The sequence below is a fragment of the Xenopus laevis genome, chromosome 1L (assembly GCF_017654675.1).
Source record: "Xenopus laevis strain J_2021 chromosome 1L, Xenopus_laevis_v10.1, whole genome shotgun sequence".
Lineage (NCBI taxonomy): Eukaryota > Metazoa > Chordata > Amphibia > Anura > Pipidae > Xenopus > Xenopus laevis.
The window spans coordinates 223119136-223145337 of record NC_054371.1 but is presented as its reverse complement, the minus strand read 5'-3'; the positions used below and the strand labels follow the sequence as shown (position 1 = coordinate 223145337).

Here is a 26202-nt window from a genome sequence, read left to right as displayed (position 1 = left end):
AGACATGACAGTTATTAATCCTGTTGCATACAATACACATACACTCCATCTGATTGGGGGAAACATATTTACTGATCACTGGTATAGCACAACCTGGATTGACTGTAAGCTCTTGTGAACAAGAACCCCTATTCTTCCTGTTTCATTCACATGCACCTATCCCAGCACTCCCAGGCATTGGAGGCTTGTTGACTACAACTCCCAAATCCTCAGCTATCATGTGATCAGATCAGCTTCTCTCTATGCTCTGTAAAGCCTCATAGATACTGTCCCCATTCCCCTAGCAACCATGCGTTGATTTAAATGAGAGACAGGAATATGAATAGGAGAGACCTGAAAAGAAAGACGAGTAATAAAAAGTAGCAATAACAATACATTTGTAGATGGGGTCAGTGACCCCCCCCCCCCCATTTGAATGCTGGAAAGAGTCAGAGGAAGGAGGCAAAGCATTCAAAAACTACAAAAAAAAATTAAATAATGATGACCAATTGAGAAATTGCTTAGAATTAGCCATTCTATAACATACTAAAAGTTAACTTAAAGGTGAACCACCCCTTTAATCACACAGTAAATACACTGACCGGCAAATGTTTCTCAACATTGTTCTACAGATTTTTGGATTCTGTTAGGAGTGTCTGTGACACTCACATGCTCAGTGGGCTCTGATTGGCTGTTGAGAAGCTAAGCTTAGGGCTCGTCACTAATTATCCAGCAGAAAATGAGCTTCCCTGGCTGTAATATAAGCTGATGCTACAGGTTTGCTGATTATTAAATTCTGATGCTAATTGCACTGGTTTCTGTGCTGCCATGTAGTAATTATGTTTATTAATTACTAATCAGCCTTATATTGTGACATTTCTATTCTATGTGTACTGTATATTGTGAGTGGGTCCCTAAGCTCAGTAAGTGACAGCAGCACAGAGCATGTGCAGTGAATCAGCAGAAAAGAAGATGGGGAGCTACTGGGGCATCTTTGGAGACACAGATCTTTACTGCTAAAGGGCTGTGGTTGCCTTGGGCTGGTACAGAAACCCAGATAATAATGTTCAGCATTACTTCTGTTAGTATGATGCAGTGATCCCCAACCAGTAGATCGTGAGCAACATGTTGCTCTCCAACCCCTTGGATGTTGCTCCCAGTGGCCTCAAAGCAGGAGCTTATTTTTGAATTCCAGGCTTGGTGGCAAGTTTTGGTTGTATAAAAACCAGGTGCACTGCCAAACAGAGCCTCAATGTAGGTTGACAATCCACATAGGGGCTACTTAATGGCCAATCACAGCCGTTATTTGGCACCCCAGGAACATTTTTTATGCTAGGGTTGCTCCCCAACTCCTTTTACTACTGAATGTTGCTCACGGGTTCCAAAGGTTGGGGATCCCTGATGTAGAGAGTGATATTCTGAGACAATTTGCAATTGTCTTCACTTTTTATTATTTGTGGTTTTTGAGTTATTTAGCTTTTTATTCCGCAGCTCTCTGGTTTACAAACTCCACAATCTGGTTGCTAGAGTCCAAATTACCCTAGCAACCATGCACTGATTTACATAAGAGACTGGAATATGAATAGGGGAGGCCCAAATAGAAAGATGAGGAATAAAAAGTAACAATAACAATACATTTGTAGCCTTAGAGAGCTTTTTAGATGGGGTCAGTGACCCCCATTTGAAAGCTGGAAAGAGTCAGAAGAAGACAGCGAATGTGTCAAAAACTATACTAAAGAAAAAATGAAGGCCAATTGAAAAGTTGCTTAGAATTGGTTATTTAATAACATACTATAAGCTTTAGTTTTCCTATTAAGAAAAAGCCCAGGATTGATTCCTCAGCAAAGCTGTTGCAATTCTGCTGCCTGATTGTGTGAATTGGGATTTCATACCTTACAGACTCCATGGTACTCGCCGCCCAGATATCCGTGCCCAGCATGTCCAGGGGACCCTCTTTGTTGCCGTTCTATAGACATAGATGGGAAAAAAGATCTTTAGAAAAAAAAACATGAAAAAAGTTGTGGTTACATTCTATTTGCAGGGCTGAAGAGCTTACAATCTAATATGACCCTCAGACATTTGATGGACGTGAAAACTGCACTAAACTGTCATAAAGTTTGTGCCTGGCTCTCTCATCTTCATGAGGGTGAGGGGAGATTTAGGCTAGAGACACACGGGCACCTCAAGCACTTTGTACCTATCTCCCCATGTGCTCAGCTCTATCAAAGGCAACAGCCAATCAGAATTATTGTAGGATCTATTCTGATTGGCCGCGGACAATCAGCTAATGATCGTGTCAGCATTTGAAATAATGTGTGGTAAAATAGAATAAAATGGTTATTATTAAGATCCAGAAGAGATGTGGGCACATACCAGTCAATGGCCTGTGAGCTTAGGCCTCATGTTCTGCTTTAAAGTTTTTAAGTTAACTCTTAGTATATTAGAGAATTCCAATTCTAAGCAGCTTTTCAATTGGCCTTAATTTTTTCTATTTCTTATTCATTTTTAATATGCCCTATTTACCCACATATAATATACCCTAAGCCTGGGGTTTAAGGTTGGTGGCCTTCATTTTTAATTTGTATAGTTTTTGAATTATTTGCCTTCTTCTTCTGACACTTTCCAGCTTTCAAATGGGGGTGGGGGTCACTGACCCCCATCTAAAAAACAAATGCTCTGTAAGGCTGCAAATGTATTGTTATTGTTACTTTTTATTACTCATCTTTCTATTGAGGCCTCTCCTATTCATATTCCAGTCTCTTATTTAAATCACAGCGCTGCGAAATATGCTGGCGCTATAGAGATAAGTGTTCATCATAATCAGTGCATGGTTGCTAGGGTAATTTGACTCTAGCAACCAGATGGCCGAGTTTGCAAACCAGGGAGCTGCTGAATAAAAAGTTAAATAGCTCAAAAACCACAAATAAAAAATTTACACCAATTGCAAATTGTCTTTGAATTCACTTTCTACGTCATTCGAATGGCGAACAACCCCTTTAAATATTCCTGCTAGAGTTAGAAGCAGCAGAGAGAGTAGGAGCAGGTAAGTGGCAGCAACATACAGTATTTGCTGGGAGTGATACACACCTGTCATTAGAATGGCCCAGGATCATTTCCGTTACTTACATTTCCCCTCAGCTTCTTTCATGCTGATTAATTAAATGTGTATATTCTGTACAGAAAGGAATCTCTCGGGGTACCAGCCGGGGCTCTTATTGCTTAATAGGCTTTAATCACAATGCCCATATTTAATTAGTTTCTAATGAGAAAGAAGAACAGCGGCAGCTCAAGGGAAGACCTGTGCTCACAGCTCGGTGTTTCTTTATGGAACCCAGATGTGCCAGTAAGAGCGGTGCTGTTTCCATAGAGAGGGAGGTTTATTCACTACTCTACTATTTGGGGGAGCATAATAATATACTAATAATAATATAATAAATATCTAATAATAATATAATAAAATATAAAAAAAATTATAAAATGATAATGAGGTCATCTTAGGGCAGAGACACACGCTCAGATTCGGGAAGATTAGTCGCCCAGCAACAAATGTCGTCTTCTTCGGGCGACTAATCTCCTCGAACTGTAGCTGATGTTACAGGTTTGCTGATTATTAAATTCTGATGCTAATTGCACTGGTTTCTGTGCTGCCATGTAGTAATTATCTGTATCAGCCTTATATTGTGACATTTCTATTCTATGTGTACTGTATATTGTGAGTGGGTCCCTAAGCTCAGTAAGTGACAGCAGCACAGAGCATGTGCAGTGAATCAGCAGAAAAGAAGATGGGGAGCTACTGGGGCATCTTTGGAGACAGATCTTTACTGCTAAAGAGATTTGGTTTTCTGGGGCTGGTACAAAAGCCAAAAACATCATGTACAACATAAATAGCCTGCTTTTTTAGTTGAACTTTCCTTGTTCTTTAAAGGGGAAGTTTAACATGTTATAAATTGTATACATTTTCTATTGGTCTTAATTTTTTTATGGTAAACACGTTATTAGCCATCCCGCTATCTGGCCTGCAACTGAAAATGCTCTCTAGTTGTCAGGGTCACCGACCTTAGCAACTAAAATAAGCTGACCGACTGAGATTACTATCATACTTCCTGCCTAAGGGAAACAATATGGAAGCTTCCACCCAAAGATATGAATTCAAATATACAGAAAGAGAGTGTTCAGTGTACTCAGTATGCAGCACACTTGTACTATACTGTTGGGGGATATAGACAATATGTGGCTTGTGCGGGGGCCCAGTGAAGCCACTGATTTGGGTTTAATTAAAATGACAGTACACATAAAAGATACAAGGACATAAAAATCTGTATTATTTAGCAGAGCTGTGGAGTCGGCAGTCATGGAGTCAGAAGTAATTTTGGGTATCTGGAGTAGGAGTTGCCAAAAATCTACAGACTCCGACTCCTAATAACTTTAAATCCAAGCAGTGAAAATAAATCAGATGTAAGAGCTTAAATGAAGGAGGATATGGCCGAAGCAATTCTGTTTCTAAGAACAATACTTTAGTTAATGTTGGATTGTATTTAGCAGCTATTCTACAGCTAGATGCCAGGTTCAATTAATATACAAGTTGTTTTAGATTTTCCAATTGTTTTTGCTTTATGCAGTTTAACTTTGATTTGATTTTTTAGAATTACCAAAGGATGTGGTTTATATTTGTGAGCTTTGGCAGTGATCAAATGCCTTGTATGTTGTGTACTTAACTTCTTTCTATCAACATGGAAAATACATTGGTATATTAAACAGTAAAATCAAAGCATTTCAAAATAAATAATATTTTATATACTGTTGCTCTGCACTGGTAAAACTGGTGTGTTTGCTTTATTATAGTTTATATAAACAAGCTGCTGTGTAGCCATGGGGGCAGCCATTCAATGGAAAAAAGAAAAAAAAAGACACAGCACATAGCACATAACAGATCAGCTCTGTCTAATACAATGGTGTTTTATCTGCTATGAGCTATGTAACCTGTGCCTTTTCCTCTTTTCTCCACCTTAAATGGCTGTCAACATTGCTACACAGCCACTTGTTTATATAAACTATAGTAGTACTTATCTGTTATCTACTGTGTATCCTGTGCTTCAATGGCTGCCCCCATGGCTACACAGCAGCTTGTTTATATAAACTATAGTAGTACTTATCTGTTATCTACTGTGTATCCTGTGCTTGAATGGCTGCCCCCATGGCTACACAGCAGCTTGTTTATATAAACCATAGTAGTACTTATCTGTTATCTACTGTGTGTCCTGTGCTTGAATGGCTGCCCCCATGGCTACACAGCAGCTTGTTTATATAAACTATAGTAGTACTTATCTGTTATCTACTGTGTATCCTGTGCTTGAATGGCTGCCCCCATGGCTACACAGCAGCTTGTTTATATAAACTATAGTAGTACTTATCTGTTATCTACTGTGTATCCTGTGCTTGAATGGCTGCCCCCATTGCTACACAGCAGCTTGTTTATATAAACTCTAGTAGCCTTTCTGAAGCAAACACACCAGTTTTACTAGTGCAGGGCAACAGTACATTATATTTTAATTACTTTTCAGTTTTTGGGGAGTCATAAGCTGAGGAGTTGAAGGATTTATGTACCGACTCCACAGCCCTGTATTTTAGCCCTATGTATATAGGGGATCTACCTTACCTGACTGTAGGTGGGCGCTCTGTTCTTTGGGGAGGTCCGGCTCTCTTCCAATTGTTCGGTACATTCCACTGTCCACTGCAATAAGCAGAGTGTGAGCCACAAGAACCAGTGATCTTTACTGAGCAAGAAACATTTTTATGATTGAAAGTTTTTAATATGGGTGCAGTGAGTACCTCCCCTGAAATACACCCCACCCCCTCCCAAGCTGTGCAAGTCATTAATTGTGACCGCTCGGCTGGAATGTGACCAATCAATAGCAGCGCAGATCAATAGAGCAGCAGCAACGTACTAAATCAGCTGTAGGGGTAGACATCAGCCTCAGCAATTGGCCTCCCACGTGTTCATAACATGGAAATGTAACACAGACCCTTCCCAGTTAAAAGACGGGCCAGAAAGGGCATTTGACTGGATTTTTAAACCTTACCGATTGAGCCAGATATCGGTCGGGGAAACCCATCGGAGGGCCCCATACACTGCAGATAAGCTGCCAACTTGGGGGTATATTTATCAAAGAGTGAAGTTAAAGATCAACACAGTCCTCTAGAGTGACATTTTCTGCCACTCTCCATTCATTTCTATGGGATTTTTAAAAGAGAATTTATCATTAGGTGAAAGTTCATCCTTTGATAAATACACCTTTCAAAATCCCGTAGAAATGAATGGAGAGTGGTGGGATTTCACTCTAGAGGACTGTGGCCACCTTTAACGTCACTCTTTGATAAATATACCGCTATGTTTATGGATCACAATGAGGAGAAAATGGAGGTCAGATCAAAGAACCAAATCGGTTCTCGATACGGCAGGATTTTTAAACCCGACCGATCGACATCTGGACGACTTTCGGCCCGATATCGATTGGGGACGGCTGTACACTGAGCAATAAGATATATACAAGTAGAAGCCTCATTTTACAGGGGACCAAGAAACTTAAAATCAAGGGACTTAAAATCGAAGTTTCACTATATATATATATATATATATATATATATATATATATATATATATATATATATATATATATATATATATATATATATATATATATAGTGAAACTAAGAAAACCTAATTTGTGACACTAGCCACAGTTCATTCACGTAAATGTTTTCGTTTCCTCGCCTGTGATACATTCGACTGGGTCTTATCGCTCTCTCTGTCTCCTTCAGTCTTGTCCGTGAGCAGCCCCTGGACTTGATACTCCAGCACATAACTATCAATAAACCTCTCCAGCTCTTCGATTTCCTGGGAACGGCTACTCCCCGCCTCCGAGGATGCTGATGCTACCGACGAGCTCTCCATTACTGCTACGTGATTGGCTAGAGGGGAGATAAGAGGGAAGAGTCAGGGCATAGAATTAATAATCACTATATATATGGAGTAAAATCCAGTTGTTGTAAATTTTAGGATTTCAGAAATTTTCCTTGTCGGCAGAGAAATGACTTGTAATAAATGACTATGTTTGCCCAGTTAGCAACCCACAATATTTACTGCTGAACTGAGAGCATAAATGTTATTGGTTGCTATGGGTTACTGCACCTGTGCAAATGTAGTGCTTTTTATTACATGTGGAAGTTGGTCTGACATTAGCCCCAATTCTGCAACAGGACAAATCATTCAAGTTCAGACAGGTACACCCAGCCGACTGCTTGACCCCACTACAAGTCAAAATAACTCCCCCAGACAGATATGTGATAAGGGTTTAATAAAGGTGGCCCTACACGAGTCACCCCATACCATACAATGATCAGCCCGAATGAGGTTATACAGTTAAAGGACCCGTTAACCAGAATGTCTGCGACCTAGGGTTTTCCGGATAAGGAGGTCTCTCCTTATTTATGAATACAAGGTCTTAGGTCTGTTAAAAATCATTAATATGATGCAGACATTGATATTCTAAGACAATTTGCAATTGGTCTTCATTTTTATGGTGTTTCAGTTATTTAGCATTTTGTTCAGCAGCTCTCCATTTGGTATTTCAGCAGCTGGTTGCTACGGTCTTATTTAGCAACCAGGCAGTGGTAATACAAAGTAACAATAACAAATTGTTACTTAATTGTTCACAGAGCAATGTTTTTTGGCTGCTGGGGTCAGTGACCCCCTTCGGGGGTTCGGCCGAATCCGAAATAGTGGATTCAGTGCATCCCTAATTTAAAGATTAAAAATATTTCCCCAACCCCACGAAAAATTATTAATTTAGTTTTAGTTTTTTTTAAAAAAAAAATCACCAAAACAGCAATGTCCATTTAAACCTGTACAGGAAAAGGCAGCGGGTCCTCTAGGTGCCACCCATTAAGAAACCTTTGTGCACCCGCCTAAACCAATATTTATTTTAGATACAGTGACAAAAAGTTTCAGAGGAATCAATGATTGATAACATTGGGATATAAATATATCAATTCCCACATTCCCGTTAGGAAAGCACCGAATCCGGGATTTGGTTCGGCATTCAGCCTTTTTCAGCAGGATTGGGATTCAGCCGAATCCTTCTACCGGACAGAACCGAATCTGAATTTACATATAATCAAATTAGGGGCGGTGAGGGAAACTGTGTGACTTTTTGTCACAAAACAAAGAAGTAAAAAATGTTTCCCTTTCCAACCCCTAATTTGCATATGCAAATTAGGATTCTGATTCGGTTCGGTATTCGGGCAAATCCAAAATAGTGGATTCATTGCATCCCTAATTCCCGTAACAGTTCTGTTCTTCCCGATCCTTGTTCTTTCCTCCATAGACGCTCAGCACAGTAACTATAGGGTGTAACTACAGAGGAAGCAGACCCTGTGGCTGCAGGGAGGCCCAAGAGCTATAGGAGCCCCATGAGGCCCTAAATCATTTATAATTTCAATAAATACTGGTAAAACAAGTCAACATCTTGACATTCTGGGGGCCTGAAAAATAATTTGCTGTGGGGCCCAGTAATATCTAGTTAATACAGTAACCCAAAGTTGCACCCAAAGCAAGGGGTTCAGAGGGGGAAAATAAAAGTGGTAAGTTTTGCCTCGACCACTTGGACCTTGCATGGATGCAGTGGAACAGAGGGGGATTAAACCGCAAGCAGTAGGACAGCCCCAATTCTATGTGATGGAGGGGAATAGACTTGCTCTAAGGAAAGGAGGTCAGTAGCCTCCAGGGAAGAATAACAGACATCAGATAATTCCAGTATAGACAGACTAACAGAAACACACAATCCATATCCCGTAGGAGGCAGCTCGGGGCAGCACTGCATATAATCACTAATTCGACTAATAGATCTGTACTGAATCTGGCGCGGCTAAGCACATGAATAAAGCAGAACTGTCTCACATAATCCCTTTACCCTGCCAGCAAAATGCCAGCCCCTGCCAACTAATGATATCAGTGCACCCAGACAGTGTAGTGACCCAGCAGCCTGTAATCACTGTATAACACACAATGTTGTGTTGTGTCCTCAGTGTTGTGCCGGGGGATCAGTACACTACCTTTGTGCATTGCATGTTGTACAGTTCATATAAAGTGAACCAAAGAGATTGCAATCGAACACTGACCCAAGTCCTCCATATTAGAGGAACACTATACAGCTCATTATGCACCTCCCTGGCCAACCAATAGCAAGCGGTAATCACCTGCCCCTTGTAGCCAATGTCTAACCTTAATCAAATTCTTCCCCTGACATCTAAATGTTTTACTGTATCTACTGAGTAATATATATATATATATATATATATATATATATATATATATATATATATATATATATATATTTTTTTTTTTTTTTTTTTTTTTTGATTTAAATACCCCCTCTTGTAAATTATAAGTATATAAGTTACAGGACTCGGTGAAACTTGTGTATTATAATAAATAAAGTACCCCCTGTTGCAAATTATAAGGATATTAGAAGTCACTTCGGAGTTGCATGGCTTCATCTTTCATATGGTCGTGGAACTCCTTGTTAACTTATAATATCCTTATATTTTACAAGAGGGGGTTCTTTATTCAGTATATAAACCAGGAGGCATTCTTCCAGGTCCCTACAGCTTATATTGACCTGATATTTTGCACCTGTCCAAAAAGCCAAAACCCCAGTAGTTGTTCTCAGGCCCTGCTGCCCTCCTACACTTATAGGTGTGCGCATCACCAAGGTAAGCAACATGGCAGTTTCTGCTCATATTTAGAGCTGCGAGAACTACTTGCACCTAAGAAGTCACAGGCATTTAAATTCCTGGTTAAATATAAAAATACAAAGCCGACCTATAAAGTCACTGAGGGGTTGTTCTGTGACCATATAAAGGCACAAGGCTGCAGGCTGAGTTATACAGGGAACTCTGAGTATCACTCATGTATTATAAGGATAATGTACCCCCTACTGTAAATGATAAGGATATTAGAAGTCACTGAGGGGTTGTTCTGTGACCATATAAAGGCACAAGGCTGCAGGCTGAGTTATACAGGGAACTCTGAGTATCACTCATGTATTATAAGGGATAATGTACCCCCTACTGTAAATGATAAGGATATTAGAAGTCACTGAGGGGTTGTTCTGTGACCATATAAAGGCACCAGGCTGCAGGCTGAGTTATACAGGGAACTCTGAGTATCACTCATGTATTATAAGGGATAATGTACCCCCTACTGTAAATGATAAGGATATTAGAAGTCACTGAGGGATTCTGTGACCATATAAAGGCACAAGGCTGCAGGCTGAGTTATACAGGGAACTCTGAGTATCACTCATGTATTATAAGGGATAATGTACCCCCTACTGTAAATGATAAGGATATTAGAAGTCACTGAGGGGTTGTTCTGTGACCATATAAAGGCACCAGGCTGCAGGCTGAGTTATACAGGGAACTCTGAGTATCACTCATGTATTATAAGGGATAATGTACCCCCTACTGTAAATGATAAGGATATTAGAAGTCACTGAGGGGTTGTTCTGTGACCATATAAAGGCACAAGGCTGCAGGCTGAGTTATACAGGGAACTCTGAGTATCACTCATGTATTATAAGGGATAATGTACCCCCTACTGTAAATGATAAGGATATTAGAAGTCACTGAGGGGTTGTTCTGTGACCATATAAAGGCACAAGGCTGCAGGCTGAGTTATACAGGGAACTCTTGAGTATCACTCATGTATTATAAGGGATAATGTACCCCCTACTGTAAATGATAAGGATATTAGAAGTCACTGACATGTATCATTGCACCTGTATATGGACACTGGGTACATTTATACAATTTTCTTATTGTTTTTAGGAATGCATCCATAAATACACCACAGTGGATTCTAAAGTTTAGAGATATTGAACAGATGGTACAGGTGTTTCTAAACAAACGAAAATAAACAACAATAAACCGCAGACACAACCAGACAAATTTCTTTCTTCCAGTTACAAATAAACATTGAGTATTTAAGCCATAAAGTTACAAACCACCTGAAACACAGAGGCTCGAAGTGAGACCCAGTCGGAATGCCAGGAATGCCTCTGACAGCTCAGCCAACTGTCACATTAAAACAAATCACTAGAGAAAGTCCCGTGCAGCAGGGGGAGGAGCAAGTCTATTCATGTTACTCATTAGAGGGGAACTGCTTCTGAGCACTGAAAGAATGTAGCAAATGTCAGCTGATGGGAAAAACTGACTTCCCTGCTTCAACAGTCAGAACCAGGAGTGAGTGTAGGGGATCGAAAGGGACAAACGGCTAATTCTAAGAAACTTTTTCATTTTTCTTCATTTAGTTTTTAATTTATGTGTCGTCTTCTTCTGATTGTTTCCAGCTTTCAAATGGGGGTCGCTGACCCCATCTAAACACAAATGCTCTGTAAGGCTACAAATGTATTGTTATTGCCACTTTTAAATATTCATCTTTCTATTCAGGTCCTCACCTATTCATATTCCAGTCTCTTATTCAAAGCAATGCATGGTTGCTAGGGTTAATTGGGTTAAAAGGGATGCACCGAATCCACTATTTTGGATTCAGCCGAATCCTTCGAATAATACCGGCCGAATACCGAACCGAATCCTAATTTGCATATGCAAATTAGGTGTGGGAAAACATTTTTTACTTCCTTGTTTTGTGACATAAAGTCACGCGATCTCCCTCCCCTAATTTGCATATGCAAATTAGGATTCGGATTTAGTTCAGCCGGACAAAAGGATTTGGCCGAATCCTGCTGAAAAAGGCAGAATCCTGGCCGAATCCCAAACCGAATCCAGGATTCGGTGCAACCCTAAAAAAAAAAAAACACAAATAAAAACCAATTGCAAATTGTTTCAGAATATCACTCTCTACATCATACTAACAGTTAATTTAAAAGTGAACAACCCCTTTAAAGGACTAGTAACATCAAAAGCATTTTTAAAAAATGTATTGGTATACCATGAAAAAAAAATTAAACTTTAAAATCACACAGCCTTTATTAAGAAATAACTTACCGAAACTCCGCTTGCCCTCCTCTTCAGAAAAGGCAACACGGCGGTGATCCATCGTGCTGCGCTCGATTTCTCCTCCCTGGCTATCTCCTATAAGGAAGGCAGGGAGTGCGGCACGATGGATCGCCTTTTCTGAAGAGGAGCGCAAGCAGAGTTTTGGTAAGTTATTTCTTAATAAAGGCTTTGTGATTTTAAAGTTTCATTTGTCTTGGTGTTTTTTTTCGAGGTATACTAAATTTTTTTTAAAAAAAATTTAATGTTACTGGTCCTTTAATTAGTAAACCTTTATAGAAGCTAAGAAAGTCCTGCAATGGGAAGTCACCGGATATTCGTCTCTTTATATTTAAATTGGATAAATACAATAGGGAAATGAAAAAGCAGTTGCCCTCACCACATCTGCTGGGAGATTGTTCATGCATGCATGGTCGCTAGGGTAATTAGGACCCTAGTAACCAGACTTCAGCAATTGCAAACTGGAGAGCTGCTGGATAAAAAGCTAAACAACTCATCAGCCACAAATTATAAAAAATGAAAACCAATTGCAAATTGTCTCAGAATATCACTCTGTACATCATACTAACAGTTAATTTAAAGGAGAACGACCCCTGTAATGCAGTATATCCCGCAGCTGCCCAATGACTAGATGCAAGAGGAAAGTTAGCAGGAGCTTTGGGCAGATTGTGCAGATGTTGCCTGGGAACAGATCATCTTACAGGTTAAAGCTTTGTGCCGGTTTCTCCTGGCGGAAATTCCAGCTCCTCAGTCTGCACTTGATCTGCCAATACAAACCCCTCCGTGCAGAGGAGAGAAATAACATTACGGCTCCATAAAAGGAGAAAAATTGATCCAATACCAATTCAGATTTTTTTTTTTCTCGAGCATAAGAACTGGCCGAAGACAAATGGCAGCTTCTTGGTATTAATTGTGGCAGGGGTAAAGGCAAGTGCATTTAGGGCAGTAGGTAAATGTATAGTTATATGATCTGGATATTAGCAGCAAGGCGTCTTTATGCCTGAATTAACAATCCAACGTTAACCAGCCATTGCAAAAGTGCCCCCCATGCCGTCCCCTAAATCCCCCCCCGTTTTGTCTATGACAAAGCCTCAGGTCTGTACAAGTATGGGGGCATACTCCTGCAAGCTTCATGTCAGCGTCGAGCCCAAAATAATACAAAGCGGTGGAAGATGATGCCCCGGAGCTCTGCTGCTCTGCATTTTAGGGCAGAGACATGTGGAGATTCGGGGAGATTTAGTTGCCCATCGACAAATTGCCTCTTCTTCAGTCGACTAATCTCCCCGAACTGCCTTCCTAGAATCTAATTTGTCTGTGGTATGGCACTTGGAGCTCTTAGTTTTCTGAAGTCTCCCCGAACCTCCACGTGTCTCTGCCATTAGGGTCAGATTTTTTTTAAGGTTTTTTTATATATATAATATATATATATAATATATAATATATATATATATATATATATATATATACAGCGCCGGATTTGTTTGCCGGCCGCGAGGTCCGACCAGGCTGCTGCGCGGTACTAGCTCCTGCCTACACTTCCCATAATGCGGCTAGGCAGCATGCCGCCCCTATTTTTTGCCGCCCTAGACCGGGCCTATGTGGCCTCGCCACAAATCCGGGCCTGTATATATATGTGTGTGTGTGTATATACACACACACACACACACACACACACACACACACACACACACACACACACACACACACACACACACACACACACACACACACACACACACACACACACACACACACACACACACACACACACACACACACACACACACACACACACACACACACACACAAACACAAGTATAGGACCTGTTATCCAGAATCCTCTGGACCTGGTATTTTGCATTCTAGGCCAGGCCATTGTTTATGCCAGGATGGTTAGAAAGAAGAGGCCCTGGATGCTGCAATGTTATACCCAGGTTATTATGAGACTCATGAAGAGCCTCTTTGTTTTCAGAACAGGAAAACGAGGCATCCGTTAAAAAAAGAAAATCCCTCATCTTTCCAACACGGAGTGATGGCCGACTGCCAGATCAGCACAATGGCTCCGAGCGCAGCACAAAGGCCCCCAGTGATCTTCCTCAGGGGGGATAACCCTGTATTCTAATGGCTCTACCAGAGCATCTGCCTAAAGTAGAACTGCCATGAATATAAACATATATATATATTGGAAGTAAATTTGTCTGCATTATACAAAGACCCTAGGACACTTGGCATTCCCAGGGGCCACATTATCTCCTGGATACATTCCCTGGCACAGATGCACTGGGCAGGAATTTCCTCTAAAAAGGATTTCCTTGTCACATCCACACCTGGGTCCATGCAATTGTGACTAATCTCACAGCTGGCCCTGTCTTTAGCCGCCATTGATAATCCAATTATTTATTATTCTCCTTTATTTATATATATCACATGGAACATTATTCAGATCACGGACTCACTTGCCTGTAGGAGGAAATAAAATCCCTCTTGTAATGTCATGCAGGCGGCAAAGGAAACAGCCATAACATATAAACTCCAGAGATATTTTAAGAGGGTAATTTACCCTTTAAAGGATGAGCAATAAAAAAGTACAGAGACCCATTAAGCATTTACAGTATATATTAATGCACAGAAAAAGCATTGTTACAGTATATGGGCTACGGAACATGGGACATACTCTCTGCAGGCATTTGGGGTAAGTGTTTATTTGTGCCCTGGGTACCCCTGGAACTATAGCAGTCACTGTTACCCCAATGTTTCTATATATCTGTAACCTTGTTATGAGCTAAGGGGGCCCAGTCTGAACGTCAGTTAGGGGGAGATTTGGGGTGAGTGTTTATTTGTGGCATGGATACCCCTGGAACTATAGCAGGGTGAGTGTTACCCCAATGTTTCTATATATCTGTAACCTTGTTACGAGCTAAGGGGGCCCAGGGGGCCTTCGCCAGTTATGGGGAGATTTGGGGTGAGTGCTTATTTTTGCCCTGGGTACCCCTGGAACTATAATAGGGTGACTGTTACCCCAATGTTTCTATATATCTGTAACCTTGTTATGGGCTATGGGGGCCCAGCCAGTTGAGGCCCGAGGACTAAATGGCAAGTCGCCTGGAAAAGCATCAACTGAGAATCCTAATCTCTCCTCCAGAAATAGTAACCTGCCATGCACAGCCCAGCTTAAAGGGTAACTAATACTTGTGTTTAATGTATCACAGGGAAATGTTTACAACCTTTCAAGGGGTGGGTCATCAGCCTCTGTTTTTCAGGAAAAAACAGACGATGGATCCTTCCCCGTTAAATACAACATGCAGATGATGTTTACTGTTTTGCTGACAACCAATTGGCAGAAACTACCGATTTGCGGTCTGAAAGCAAATATCAGAACAGTTGCTATGGGTTACTAGACCTTGTGCCAACTGAACAAATACAAATGTTCCCTGCCCATGAAAAGAGATTTTTCAGGTAGAAGTAAAGAAGGAGGAATGTCAGGAATTCATATGACAGACAGCTACAAACATTCCTTAAATAACTCCAACAAAAGATCTCTGTGTGTGACCAACCCACGACAACTGCAGCAATCAAATATCCCTCTGAATAATTGTGGAAAGTCAAGAGATCTCCACCCAAAAAGTCATACTGTATCTGTCTGTCCCTGTTCTCCAGCTCTGACTCTTGAAACAATGCAGCAGAAATCAGTTCCGGCCCTGGTGGCTGGTTTCATTGATTCTTTTATTGTTTCAGGAGTCAGAACCAGCAGAGCAGACAATATGGAGCAGACATAGAGGAGCTGATTTCAATAGCAATCGCATTTACAAATAACAGTGATAATGTATAATAAATGTATGTCGGGATGTTTCTTAGAATAATAGTTTTCTTTATTAGCCAAAAACGGTTTTCCTATGGAGTTTTTGCTTTAAAGGGGTGGTTCACCTTGAAGATAACTTCTAGAGGCACATTTATCAAAGGTCGAATTTAGATTTTTTTTTCGAGTTTTTTTTAAACTCAAATAAATTTGAATATACTCTTAATTCGATTTGGAGATTATTTAAAGGGTGGTTCATCTTTAATGTAACTTTTATTGTTATAGAACGGCCAATTCTAAGCAACTTATGAATTGGTCTTCATTATTTAATTTTTATAGTTATTTGCCTTTTTCTTCTGACTCTTTGCAGCTTTCAAATGGGCGTCACTGTCCCCTTCTAAAACTAATGCTCTGTAAGGCTACAAATGTATTGTCATTGCTACTTTTTATTACTCCTCTCTCTATTAACCTCTCCTATTCATATTCCTGTCTCGTAATCAAATCAGTGCATGGTTGCTAGGGTCATTTGGACCCAGGCAACCAGATTGCTTAAGATGCAAAGTGAAGAGCTGCTGAATAAAAAGCTGAATAACTCAAAAACCACAAATAATAAAAAATGAAAACCAATAGCAAATTGTCTCAGAATATCTCTCTCTACATCATACTAAAAGTCATCTCAAAGAAACTAAATTGAATATCAAAAACTCCAATGAATTTTAACGACTCGAAAACTCGAATCAAATTCGACTAAACTCGAATTGAATTTTACCTTTGAAAAAAACTTGAATGTCAGGAATGTCTTCTAATTGGTCACTGGACCTCTCCCACTGACTTATACGTGAACTCGGCAGGTTTAAGGTGGCAAATTGTCGGATTCAAATTATTCCAAGGGTATGGGTATGATAAATCTCTAAATTAAAATTCGAATCAAGTTGGGATAGTTTATAATTCTAATTTGAGAGTTTTGACCAAAAAAAAATTGAAAATTCGAATTTCCAATTCAACGTCTGCTCCCTAGTATTTTATAGAATGGCTAATTCTAAGCAACTTTTCAATTTGCCTTCATTTTTTTTTTCTATAGTTTTTGAACTGTTTGCTTTCATCTTCTTCTTCTGACTCTTTCTAGCTTTCAAATACGGGTCACTGACCCCATCTAAAAACAAATGCTCTGCAAAGCTATTGTTATTGCTACTTTTTATTACTCATTTTTCTATTCGGGCCTTTCCTATTCATATTCCAGTCTCTTATTCAAATCAATGCATGGTTGCTAGGGGAATTAGGGCCCTAGCAACCAGACTGCTGAAATTACAAACTGGAGAGCTGATGAATTAAAAGCTGAATAACTCAAAAATCACAAATAATAAAAAATGAAAACCAATTGCAATTTGTCTCAGAATATCACTCTCTACATCATACTAACAGTTCGTTTAAAGGTGAACATCCCCTTTAATATAATTTGTAAAAAGGCAGATTACTTGCAGCATACTAAATACAGGTATGGGACCTGTTATACAGAATGCTCGGGACCTGGGGTTTTCCGGATAACGGATCTTTCCGTAATTTGGGTCTTCATGCATTAAGTCTACTAGAAATTCATTTAAACATTAAATAAACCCAATAGGCTGGTTTTGCTTCCAATAAGGATTCATTATATTTTAGTTGGGATCAAGTACAAGCTACTGTTTTATTATTACAGAGAAAAAGGAAATCATTTTTAAAAATTTGGATTATTTGGATAAAATGGAGTCTATGGGAGACAGCCATTCCGTAATTCGGAGCTTTCTGGATATCGGGTTTTCGGATAAGGGATCCTATACCTGTATATGCGTAGATGATCTTTCCCAAAATGCGCCTGGGCCAATTGAGCCAACTGCCTTCCCATTGTACATTATTACTGAATAACCCGGCTGTACTCGCTGCTGCCGCTTCTCCCAAAACAAAACCCTCTTTGTTCCTTCTAGTCAGCCACTATCTGACATCACGGTATATATTCCCCCCCCCCCCGCTACCCCATCACTGAAGGTTAAAAATGAGCAATTTTCAATATAAATTTATTTTTAATTTAAAAGGTACAAGTATACAAGGTTCACCTTTACATTAACATTTAATATGTTATGGCTATTTCTAAGCGACTTTTCTATTGGCCTTCATTTTCTCTATATTATAATTTTTTAATTATTTGTCTTCTTCTTTTGACTCTTCCCATCTTTCACTGGGGTCACTGACCCCATCTAAAAATAAATGCTCTGTAAGGCTACACATGTATTGTTACTGCTGCTTCTTATTACTCATCTTTCTATTCAAGCCTCTCCTATTCATATTCCAGTTTCTTATTCAAATCAGTGCATGGTTGCCAGGGTAATTTGGATCCTAGCAACCAGATTGCTGAAATTGTAAACTGGAGAGCTGCTGAATAAAAAGCTAAATGACAAAAACCAAAAATAATAAAAAATGAAAACCAATTGAAAAATTGTCTCAGAATATCCCTCTCTACATCATACTAAAGCTGGCCATAGATGTTGAGATTTTTAAAAGATCCGATCCTCAAAGTAAGACCACGATTTTCTCGGAACGATCGTACGAATTGACCATCAACTAAAAAGACCAATTTTCCAGGAAAACAAAGGGGAGCTGCCTGCTTGGCCCTGCAAACATAGATACATTGCACTGGGACCGACAAAGATTTTTTAACCTGGCCGATCAATTTCCTGACAGATGTCGGCCGAAAAATCGTAAGATGTACGATCGTTTGAATCCCAATAACCGCACGATAATTTTGAAGGATTGGTCGGACTTCACTCTAAATCGGTCGTTCGGCAAGAAGAATCGTTGCGTCTATGGGGAGCTTAACAGTTAATTTAAAGGCAAACAACCCTTTAATGTGAAGCAAAAGTATAATCCTGATTTGCTTGGCAGGTCCAGACTGACAATGTAGAAACAATGGCTAAAGTCAGAGGGGCTGCTGTACATAGGACAGGGATTTAAATTGGGCCTGTGTGGGGCTATTTGGGCCAATGTTGAATCCATGCAGACTCCCAGCTCCCCTATGCGGCTGCACTTATCAGTCTATTAGAAAGTCCCTATCAGAAGGTAAATAAACAGTTTGCTTGTAGACTTGGGAACGAGCCCAGCTGCATTGTGGGAACACTGGGAGCCAAAGATTATGCATTATAAACTGAATTATCATCAGTAGTTTCTTTCACCTTTGCTCAGACCTACTGGCTGCACAATATTCCTGTTACAGGACTTTCCCTGACTTTTGTAAAGGTGCTACAAACTCTGCTTACTGATTCTCAAGATCATTAAGGGTCAGGGGACACGCTCAGATTCAGTGAGATTAGTCGCCCACCGAAAAATCTCCTCTTTTTTGGGGCAACTAATCTCCCCGAACTGCCTCCCGGCAGCTAGAATGTAAATCGCCGGCGGGATGGCACTCAGAGCTGTTTGTTTTCTAAAGTCACCCAGAAGTTTCCTCGGGCAACTTTGCAATATACATCAATTAAAAAATATGCAGACTTTTAATGATTTTTAATGGTTTGGAAAAGTTCCCTAACCTAGCGCCCTGATCTCCTGCTGATCTGTCTGACTACTTTTCTGAGCTGTCTGACTACTGTTACTTTGTATCAACAGCCATCTGTCCTCAGCCTGCATCCTCCAAACCCCACAATTCCCTGCACACATGATTTCAATAAGGAACAGAACATCCCAGTGCAATGCATTGTGGGTTATGTAGTTCCTGCATGCGGTCTGTAAGCTGTGGGGAAGTTGTTACAAGTTGTAACATCAGTGTTTAGTCTCTCCTTCCCTGCCAGGATTTCAAGAGATGGAGAAAGAGAAGAACTGTTAAACAGCTGGATTTCAGCATAGAAAATGGCATTTATTCCTACTTTTTGAAGAAACCGGTAACTGTGATGGATATATTAGGGGTTTCTGTGTTATGTGGGCCTCTTTATCAAATTTTGGTTTGGAAGCCGGAGTTTGCCTTTAAAATCCATTAAAATCAGTGAAATGCACCCAATGAAATTGGTGGAACCACAAATAAAAAATGTAAAACGCGGGAAAACTTAAAATCAGGGGACTTAAAATTGGGGTTTCACTGTATTCTACAAAATAAATCTGCCTGTGTATGAGGGCCTTTAAAGGAGAAACAAACCCTAAAGTAAAAAAAATCCTAACCCCCTACCCTACATAGACCCCACCTTCATCCTCCCCGGGCAAATGCCCCTAACTCTTTACTTACCAGCGGAGTTCACAGGCACCATCTTCAGTCGCTTTGGTAATCTTTGGAATTACACCAGCGCATCGGCAATATCCGTGACTAGGGTTTTTTACTTTAGGGTTTGTTTCTCCTTTAAGCTCCAAAGCACTAAGGGGCACAATCTTGGCACCTCAGTGCTCATGTACCCAAGTATGGGGTCAGTATTATTAACACTCAATAAGAACATAAATATATTGCAGCCGCTCCAGGCAGTTGGTACATATCATTCATATGAACAAACACACTCTAATCTTGTCTTCATTAGTTCATTGGTGCATTCCAGCCATTAAAGTTAACTTTTAGTATGTTCTAGAATACCCTTTTCCTAGCAACTTTACATTTGGTTTTCATTATTTGTTTTTGAATTATTTGCCTTTTTCTTCTGCCTCTTTCCAGTGTTCAAATGAGGGTCACTGACCCCAGCAACCAAAAAGCATTGCTCTGCGAAGACTGTAATTCTGTTTTATTGTTACTTTGTATTACTTCTCTTCCTACACAAGCCTTCTACTAGTCATATTCCCATCCCATGTTAAAACCACTGGCTGGTTGCTAGGCTAAATAAGAACCTAGCAACCAGACAGCTGCTAAAATACCAAATGGAGAGCTGCTGAACAAAAAGCTAAATAACAACCCCCATAGACAAAAAATAGACCCAAAAATGAAGACCAACTGCAAATTGTGCCACAATATCAATGTCTGCGTCATATTAAAAGTTCATTTAAAGGTGTTGTGTGCCGTTCAGTTAACATTTAGTCGAGACCCCTATTTGAAAGTCAGACAGAGTCAGAAGAAAAGGGCAAATAATGGCAATAAAATGAAGGCCAATTCAAAATTTGCTTAGAATTAGCTATTCTGTAACATACTAACAGGTAAAGAACCCCTTTAATTGCTCTATAGCAGGTACTGGACTATAAGTCATATATATCCATGCATCCATAACACAGGAGAAAGGGGGATTTACGGAGTCAAACTGCTTCATGCATGCTGACAATAGAAATGGGAAGAAATCGGAGAACTGGAGCCTTTCCATGTCTGCGGATATTTGGGTGGAATGTCAGGGAAATGATCATTAGATGGTAGAGAACAGATAAGGGAGCCAGTCGCTGCCCAGTGCAGGGCTCTGATTTAAGGATATTGCAGTTGGCCTTGCTGAATTGTTAGGATACAAAGGTTATGCTTGTTTTTGGATTACAGGCCTTGATGGGAGCACAGAGGAATTAGCTCAGGGATTTACTAATTTTTAGATTGTCAGCTCAAATGGGCAGAATCCTCTCTAAATCCTGTATGAGCCAGTATTTGTGTGTAATCTCTATTGTGTGATACATACACCCTTCTACTGTACTGCTGAAGATGCCGGGGCTTTACAAATATGTGTAAACCATGCAGGGATGAACCGAACCCCTCTTTTCTGAATCTGGGTGTTTCCCTAATCCGTCACTATGGATTCAGGCAAATACCAAACTGAATTCGAATTGCCAATATTTTTTTTCTATTATATAAGGTTCGGACTCAGTTTGGCCAGGCTGCTGGATTCAGATGAATCTGAAACCTGCTACCAATGGTTTGGATTAGTCAGAATCCAAACTGAATCCAGGATTCAGCACTCCGTAACCATTAGTCCAGTGCAAGGAGTGACACAACCCATGTGGTGCATTTGGGCAGCTGTTAATGGATGTCTGGTATAAGAGCAGGGTATCACTTGGCAGAATGGTGCCATACAAAAAGCCACGTACAGTATGTAACCTTACTTCATGGGGCACAACATTCACTAACCATTCTGCCTTCCCTCCCTTTGCCGTGATGCTTACACCCTGCACCATGATGGGATTAAAGGTGCTGCCAATGTGAAAATAACATAATATAATAGAAAAAAGCCATGACTAGTGATGTCATCAGTTATAAACAGTGAGTAGTGATGTCATTTCTGTCACATGACTCACTAAAACTTGTGTATTATAATAAATAAAGTGCCCCTTGGAAAATATGAGGATATTAGAAGTATAAAAGCACGTGACCTTCAGCCTCGTGCTTTTTATATGGTCATGGAACTCTTCTGTGACATATAATATCCTTATATTTTACAATAGGGGGTACTTTATTCATTGTATAATACACAAAGTACATTTAGGCCGAGGGCACACAGGGCAATTCTCTGGCTCACATTTTCAGGAGATGCCCACACTGTGGTGGGATCATAGAAGAATTTGTCTTTATTCTGCCAATTGATTCTGTTAAAGGAGAACAAAACCCATGTTAAAGGGGTGGTTCACCTTTAAGTTTAACTTTTAGTATCTTATAGAATGGCTAATTTGAAGCAACTTTTCAATTGGTCTTCATTATGTATTTTTTTTTATAATTTGTCAATTATTTGCCTTCTTCTGACTTGTCCCAGTTTCAGATCGGGGTCACTGACCCCATCCAAAAACAAATACTCTGTAAGGCTACAAATGTATTGTTATTGCTAATTTTTATTGCTCATCTTTCTATTCAGGCCTCTCCTGTTCATATCCCAGTCTTTTATTCAAATGAATACAAGGTTGCTAGTGTTTTTGGACCCTAGCAACCAGATTGCTGAAATTGCTAGCTGGAGCACTGCTGAATTAAGATAAATAACTAAAAAAACACAAATAATAAAAAATTAAATCCAATTGATAACTCTCGAAATCATACTAAAAGTTCATTTATAGGTTAGGGCACACGCTCAGATTCGGGGAGATTAGTCGCCCGGGGACAAATTTCCTCTTCTTCAGGCGACTAATTTCCCCGAACTGTCTCCCGCCGGCTAAAATGGAAATCTCTGGCGGGATGGCACTCGGAGCGATTTGTTTTTTTCAGTTGGCCGAAGTTTCCTCATAAGGAAACTTCCGAAAACGAAGCGCTCCGCGTGCCATCCCTATGGAAAATTACACTCTAGCCGGCGGGAGGCCGTTCAGGGAGATTAGTCGCCCTGAAGAAGAGGAGATTTGTCACCGGTCGACTAATCTCCCCGAATCTGAGCGTGTGCCCTGACCCTAAGGGCAAGGCCAGACGTGCCGTTTTTACGCTGGTTTTTAAAAATGAACAGCCAGGCGTAAATACGCATAAACTGCACTACCACTGAAACTAATGGAAAACGCACTATGGCAATTCACACAGGGTGCTTGCAAGCTGAAATCCGCCACAGGACGCCAGTATTGGCGTTTTTTAGCAGAAACGCCAATACTTCAAGAAACTACCAAATCAATAGACTCTATGGGATCTGCAGGTTTGAAACCACACTGTACGTAAATACGCAGCGTATTTTAAATATGGCGTCCAAATTCAATGAGAACAATGAGAAGTGCATGTTGGGAAAATAATCGTAGGTGCTGAAAAACGCATGTTGACGTTCGCGTGTGGTTTCAGTAGCGTAATTAAGCCTGGCTGTTCTTTTTTAAAAATGCAACATAAAAATGCATTGGCATGCCACTGTACACACAAGGATATTTCAGCCAGAAAACTGATGCATTTGTTGTCCCTAAATCATCTCAATGTGCAGAGTAACCGCAAGGCAGTGTAGCAGCTACACAGTAAACCCCATGTGTGACATTCCCCAATTTAGATAGTTCAACAATTTGTTTACTCTTCCTCAGCCAAGTCTCCTTTTCTCTTTACACTTGTTAAATCAGTAAATACAGTGCAGTGAATACAAATGAGAGTAACTGTTTATACACAGAGGCTGTGAGCCTGAGAGACTAGACTCCCTGCCGTAAAGCAATACAGGACTGCTGCTGCTTGCCAGAAAGGAAACAGAAAACAGTTACATGTACCAGAAATTGAATTCCCCAATGCAAAGCATATAAAGGACCCACAACTTTCCCCGACAATAAAATAATAGATCATGCTTTTGTGGATACAGTTTTGGGAACATACAGCTCAGCGATGCCCCGTTGCAGCAGAGAGGCGCACAAGTCTCGTCTAGAGCACATATGGCCGTTATAAACTAATCGGTTTACTGCAAATTAAAGCACCGCTGCTGATGCCCGATGACTGGTCTCTGAACTTGAAAGCAGCAAAAAAAGAAAAAAAGGAAATATTTGTTGCACTAAAAAAGCTGAGGATAAGGGAGGCTGCAATAGGAAGCCAGTAGCGTGGGGACAAAAAGGTTGGTTGCACCTTCCTCTCTGTGTTGATGCTGTGAGATTGTGAGCATGTGCTGTGTCACTAATAACTATCCACATGAGCACCCGTCACAGGGACTTGAACCCCCCCCCCCCCCCCCCCGACTGACAGTTGGCAACAATAAATAGACCCTTCTGGGCTCATCCAAATCACAGATCCCCCATCCCAGCGTGTCAGCCATGGACAAGTAAATTCAGCAAAAACCCCGCCCAAACATCAGACTGAGGGTCTGTGCAGTGATTTACTGGAGCTATTCCCAAGTGCAGGTTTAACTCCTTCAGCACCATGCAAGCAGAAATAGACATAGCGCCCCTTCTTTCCAAACGGGTGCTGTTCTCTTTAAAGGGCTGGTTCACCTTTAAGTTAACTTTTATGTATGTGGAAAAATGGCCGATTCTAAGCAACTTTTCCATTGGTCTTCATTATTTATTTTTTACCGTTTCTGAATTATTTGCCTTCATCTTCTAACGCTATTTAAAGGAGAAGTAAAATCATTTAACACTTGGGAGTGCCAAATGGTAGGCACCCCTAAGTGAATGTAGTTACTTACCTGAAACCCCAGGCCGGTGCTCCTATCAGCAGAAAACTCCACCGGCCTGGGGTTATTCCATTGAGCACCACGGAGCGATCCTCTTCCGGCTTCTTCTTTCTTCAAATTTCCCGGGGCAGACGCATGCGCAGTAGAATGAAATAGCGACTTTTTAGTTAAAGTTCGGGTTTTCACTCTAAAGTGCATGTGCAGCCGCTAGAAGAAAGAAGAAGCCGGAAGAGGATCGCTCCGTGGTGCTCACTGGTATAACCCCGGGCTGGTGCAGTTTTCTGCACCAGCCTGGGGTTTCAGGTAAGTAAATACATTCACTTGGGGTGGGGGTGCCTAACATTTGGCACCCCTAAGTGCTAAACGACTTTCCTTCTCCTTTAAACTTTCAAATGGGGGTCACTGACCCCACCTGAAAAACAAATGCTCTGTTTAGGCCTCTCCTATTCATATCCCAGTCTCTTATTCAAATCAATGCATGGTTGCTATGGTAATTTGGACCCTGGCAACCAGACTGCTAAAATTGCAAACTGGAGAGCTGCTGAATAAAAAAAGCCAAATAACTCAAAAACCATAAAGGCCAATTGCACATTGTCTCAGAATATCACTTTGTACATCACACTAACAATTAATTCATAGGTGAACAACCCCTTTAAGACTTGTGACATGCACAATCAGAATGTATTTTAAAATAATACATGTACAGGGTACAATATGGGGTTACTACAATCATCCAAGCAGTTCTAGGACTACAATACCCATAAGCACCCGCCAAGTCGGAGAGTGGACACTGATCTCACAGTCAATACTATAAATACAGTTGTTCAGTACTAGAGGGCACTTTGGGGTCTCCACTTAATAAGCTACGCCAAACTCCCCACTGGGGCACTTTATACAGATATTGCCCTAAAGGAGTGCAATAAAGGCATTTTAATTTAAATCAATCAGTGACGCTGTTCCACACGGTTTTCACACTTTATACATTTACTCAATATAGAGTAAGGGAAGCAGCAGGGTAATACTGAATAGAGGCAAACAGTCTGGCACACAGCAGGTTAATAAGAGAAGGATTAATAGTTACTATGGCTTAACCCATGGCACGTGGGCTGCTTGTATTCCTGGGATGAAGGTACCCACAGCTGCCAATCACACTGTATTGGTGGTCTCGCACTCCCCCCAGTGTAAATACAATATCCAGTGTTGAAATACAAGGGGCAGTGCCAGAGAGGGGTTGGCATGACCCAACATACCCACAAGGGACTGGTGTAAACGGGCGGCATCACCAATAAGAACAATGGAAGTGTAAGGAACAGAATGGGCACTGGTCCCAGGGAGAGTGAATTAACCCTTTCAGCCTGTATGTGCCCCCCACCCCAGAAGCAAGTCCAGAGCCCAAGCTTCATAACAAACAGGGGC

The 26202-nt window shown here is 40.6% G+C and overlaps 1 protein-coding gene across 2 annotated transcripts in view; it reads right to left on the bottom strand.

The window, feature by feature from the left end:
- The window catches only part of ctif.L (CBP80/20-dependent translation initiation factor L homeolog), a 129433-nt gene that overhangs the window by 102816 nt on the left and 415 nt on the right, over window positions 1-26202 (bottom strand). Inside the window, exons 2-4 of one of the 2 annotated variants that reach the window (XM_018267003.2) lie at window positions 6752-6948; window positions 5636-5710; window positions 1872-1945 (exon numbers count right to left, since the gene is read on the bottom strand). In XM_018267003.2, the coding sequence (XP_018122492.1) occupies window positions 1872-1945; window positions 5636-5710; window positions 6752-6931 (329 nt within the window). In that variant the 5' untranslated portion in view covers window positions 6932-6948. The remainder of the gene's footprint in view (window positions 1-1871; window positions 1946-5635; window positions 5711-6751; window positions 6949-26202) is intronic. The other variant, XM_041570246.1, reaches the window with a different exon arrangement.